General features: G+C 30.5%; 1 protein-coding gene across 1 annotated transcript; it reads left to right on the top strand.

Annotated features, from left to right (window-relative positions):
• The first annotated feature begins 2,366 nt into the window (after positions 1-2,366).
• Positions 2,367-3,930, top strand: LOC125831945 (3-ketoacyl-CoA synthase 3-like). Its single transcript, XM_049511067.1, has one exon. It carries the CDS (start codon positions 2,513-2,515, stop codon positions 3,908-3,910), a length of 1,398 nt encoding a protein of 465 aa, XP_049367024.1. The 5' UTR covers positions 2,367-2,512; the 3' UTR covers positions 3,911-3,930.
• Positions 3,931-4,466: the final 536 nt, after the last annotated feature.

Below are 4,466 nucleotides of genomic sequence, written 5' to 3'. Positions count from 1 at the left end.
CCTTCTACCATCCTCCATCACCACACAACTTTTTTAAAAAATTCTATAATATTTTACTAGGTTACACTCTTCGATTCTTCCATCTTCTTTGAAAATCGAATTTGCATCTTAATTCATATTCAAAAACAAAATCGATTTCAAGGGAACAAAAAAAGAAATCAACTTTTTTCAAATGGAAAAACTGATTTACATTCTTACCTTCTCCATTGAAAATTAAATTGATTTCATGGAATAAAAAAGAAATAAAGAACAACCTCCAATGAAAAAAAAAAGAAATTTATTTTGCATATCCTTCATTGTAAATCCCAATCGTAGTAGCACAAGAAATCATCTTCTTTTAAATGTCATATAAATACTTTTCTATTTGGTATGATTTCCCTTATTCTCCAAAACGTATTTTATTTTGTAAACTAACCTATGGTCTTGCCTTTTTGATGGAGAAGAACAGATGAAGGGGAAGGAGGCGCAAGAAGAAGAAAAAAAGAGGTGGGGACATGGGGTTTGGGATCTGGAAGAAAGAAAAAAAGAAAGTAAAATTGAGATTTTTAAAAATAAAATAAAATTTCCATGTGTCACATACCAATTCGTTTATTTTTCCACATAAGAGGCGTATGGATGCACGCACTTAAAATGTGGTTTTGAAAATATAAAAAGTGTCAAAATGACACAATGAGATTTGACATGATGTGCTTAAAATGAACAAAGCCTAGTTAAAGTGTCCAAGTGAAAGTTGATGTCAAGTTTAGTGGGCCACCGATGGGTTAGCCCTTATTGATAATATCCAGCATTGGAAACAACCTCAAGTTTATGGTCCAATTCAAAAACTTGTTGTTGAGTCCGTAGAAATTAAAGTTTGGAAGAGCGACCTCACCCTTTTTTTTTAAAAAAAAAAGTATATATATTTCAACTTATAATGAAAACGATACGAAATAATATGTTAATTGCTATGATCATGTCATTAAACGCTTAAATTACAATAATGAAGATAATTTTATTACTTAATTATATTTTAACATGTTTCCTCAACCATGTATGTACTTGATTCTATTTATTTTTTTGTGAGTCTTGAACTTTTATGCCCTATTACCATATTGAATTGTCTGAATGTACAACTCATTACACAACTTATAATCCCTTAAAAAATGCACTTTTAGAATCATCTTTTGAAGGCTAAATAACAAGTTTAGTTTGTTAAACTAAAAGTAAATAAAAATAGATTTTCTCTGACAATTTAAATTCTTAGATGTGATATTCACATACAGATCGATCCTAAATTCAAATAAAGTCGCCGCATATTATCAAAAATATATTCCCATATGAGCTAATAATAATGAACTTAAATAAAAGTATTCTCTCTAACGTATATAATGGCCTACAATTATATTTCTTTTAATTCATCTGCGTTTCTTCGATTAGTTTTTGTTATAGCATCAAAGAGTGAATAAATTAGAATGTTTTGTTGCAGTAGTGGGGACTTATGGGCAGGGTAGCAAATTAAAACTCAAAATAATTATTAGATTTTAATTTCTGTACACAAATAATATTATATATCCATTAAAAAGAGTTAAAAAATTGTGTATGTGAATAAATTCTTATGGTAGCTTTATTTATTTTCCAGCAGCATTCTGATGTCTTCATAATTTTATACTCGACAATTCCATCTACCACTCCTTGTTGTTCATAAATGTTTCTGATTTCAAATCTGCTATATATTTTAAAAGTTACTCTCCGTACACCAACCATAAAGGCTTTCTGTTGAGACCAGTATTTTTCCATTTAGACACTCGAATTATGATTTGTTTCAGTTGAGAATTCGAATATATGACAAAGTGTTTTTACTAGACATTTTCAACTCAAATCTTTTGAAAAGTTCTATGTGTGCATTCACAAGTTACCTAGTTTTCACTATCTAGGTAACTGGCGCCAAACAATTTCTAAAATATGAGATATTCAATTGAAACATGTCATAGTTTGAGTATTCAAATGAAAATTACTGATAAATTTAAAGGATTGTCAATGTATTCTTCCTAAAACAACTACTAATTAATTACTTAAAATGAAAAAATACTTGGAAATAATGATGTATACATAATTGATGCTTTTATAAATTTGTTAGTGATTTTAGGGGATGTTTTTGTTAATTTAGAAAATTGATAGAAATTGATCTTTCCTTTTCACATACCTAATGTTGTATGCATTATGAATGATTAATAAAGATGGTTAATGTCACGAACCGATCAGTTGGTGGGAGTTGAGAGAATGACAAAAATAATATTATTATATTTTTCAATAGCATTTAGTCACATGCATCTCCAACTTGGATACTTCTTTTTATACTTAGACTTGGAATTACATTTCTCATCAACCAAAAAAACAAAAAAAACACAACAACACTAAAGTGTGCAACGTACAAAAAAAAAAATATACAACAAAAAAAAAAATACACACACACAAAAACCATACACTATTTTCCTTTCTCTTTCACTCTCTCTATCCTTTAATCTTCTTTCTCATGGATCTCATTTCAATTTTGTTCTATGGTCTTCCTTTATTTTACCTACTTTATTTGATATGGAAGATTATCGATCGAAAAAGACACCAAAATTGTTACATTTTGGACTATGAATGTCACAAACCAACTGATGATCGAATGCTTAGCACAAAATTTTCAGGAGAAGTAATTAGAAGGAACAAACACCTTGGCCTACATGAGTACAAGTTCCTGTTGAAAGCTATCGTTAGCTCAGGCATTGGTGAACAAACATATGCACCACAAATGGTATTTGATGGTCGTGAAGCATGTCCTACTTACGAAGATGGTATCTTGGAGATGGAAGAATTTTTCCATGATAGTATTGATAAGGTCTTGAAGAGGAACAAAATTTCCCCTAGTGAAATTGATGTTCTTGTGGTCAATATATCCATGTTAGCTTGTATGCCATCGTTGGCTGCACGAATAATCAATTACTATAAGATGAGAGAAGACATCAAGGTGTATAACATCACTGGTATGGGGTGTAGTGCTAGCCTCATATCGATAAATGCCATACAAAGTGTTTTCAAAAATGAGAAGAACAAGGTTGCACTAATGGTGACATCAGAGTCCTTAAGTCCAAATTGGTACACTGGGAACGATAGATCTATGATTCTTGCTAATTGTTTGTTTAGGTCAGGAGGTTGCGCCATTTTATTGACAAACAAATTGTCTTTAAAAAACAAAGCCATGTTCAAATTGAAGCAACTAGTTAGGGTACATCATGGAGCAAAAGATGAATCATATGATAGTTGTGTACAAAGGGAGGATAATCAAGGTAACATAGGTTTTCACCTTGATAAAACACTACCAAAGGCTGCTACACGTGCACTAGTCGATAATTTGAAACAAATAGCACCTTTGATCCTTCCTATAAGAGAGCTACTTCGATATGCTATCGCGATTTTTATGAAAAAAATGAATTGGGGATCAACAAAAGGAGGACCTAAGCCAATGATAAATTTCAAAACAGGTGTAGATCATATTTGTCTACATACTGGAGGAAAAGCAGTAATTGATGGTGTTGGTGCAAATTTGAACTTAAGTGAGTATGATTTAGAGCCAGCAAGAATGACATTACATAGATTTGGTAACACTTCAGCAAGTAGTCTATGGTATGTTTTGGGGTATATGGAAGCTAAAAAAAGGTTAAAAAAAGGTGATAAAGTGCTTATGCTTAGCTTTGGAGCTGGATTTAAGTGTAATAGTTGTTTATGGGAAGTGTTAAGAGATTTGGATAATGGAAATGTGTGGAAAGATTGTATTGATAATTATCCACCAAATACTTTGGTTAATCCTTTCTTGGAGAAATTTGGATGGCTACATGATGAAGATCCAGACACATTCACTGTTCCAGATGATTATGTTATCCCATAAGGTTTTTTTTTTTTTTTTTTTTGACAATAAAAAAGTTTATCTTTTTTCTTGCATAAATAATTTCCAACTTCATTTTCTTATTTTTTTACTTTATAGTTTTACTTTTCTATATTAGGTTTTATGGGCTTGGGATAATTTAAAGATCTCATAGCTTCTTTTTTTATTGATTTTTTTTTTATATATATATATGTAAAAGGAAAAGTTATTGTTGTTTGATCCATAGGTGGATTCTTTTCCCAGTAATTAGGCGTTTGTCTTATATCAAAGAAAATTGTTCCATGTATGTACCAAGACTAATCATACTATTGTTCTTATTATTCTCAAGTGTTTTTCTCGTTAGTTTAAATCGATTCAAAGATATTGTTAACTGATATTCTCCGTTCTGAATCAAATGTGCAGGTAGGTCTTTCTTTTTTAGAGGTCTTCGTAACATTATGAGATTATATTTCCTCATCCAAATATGTTTAAGATTATAAAATTCGAAATGATGTTTTGGTACATTATTCATATATTTAGTTTAAGATCACTAGACAATGACGGACTAAGAATTTTCTGT

Source organism: Solanum verrucosum, unplaced genomic scaffold, assembly GCF_900185275.1.
Source record: "Solanum verrucosum unplaced genomic scaffold, falcon-dt-bn FXZP01000042.1, whole genome shotgun sequence".
Lineage (NCBI taxonomy): Eukaryota > Viridiplantae > Streptophyta > Magnoliopsida > Solanales > Solanaceae > Solanum > Solanum verrucosum.
This window is presented reverse-complemented; position numbering and strand designations above follow the sequence as displayed.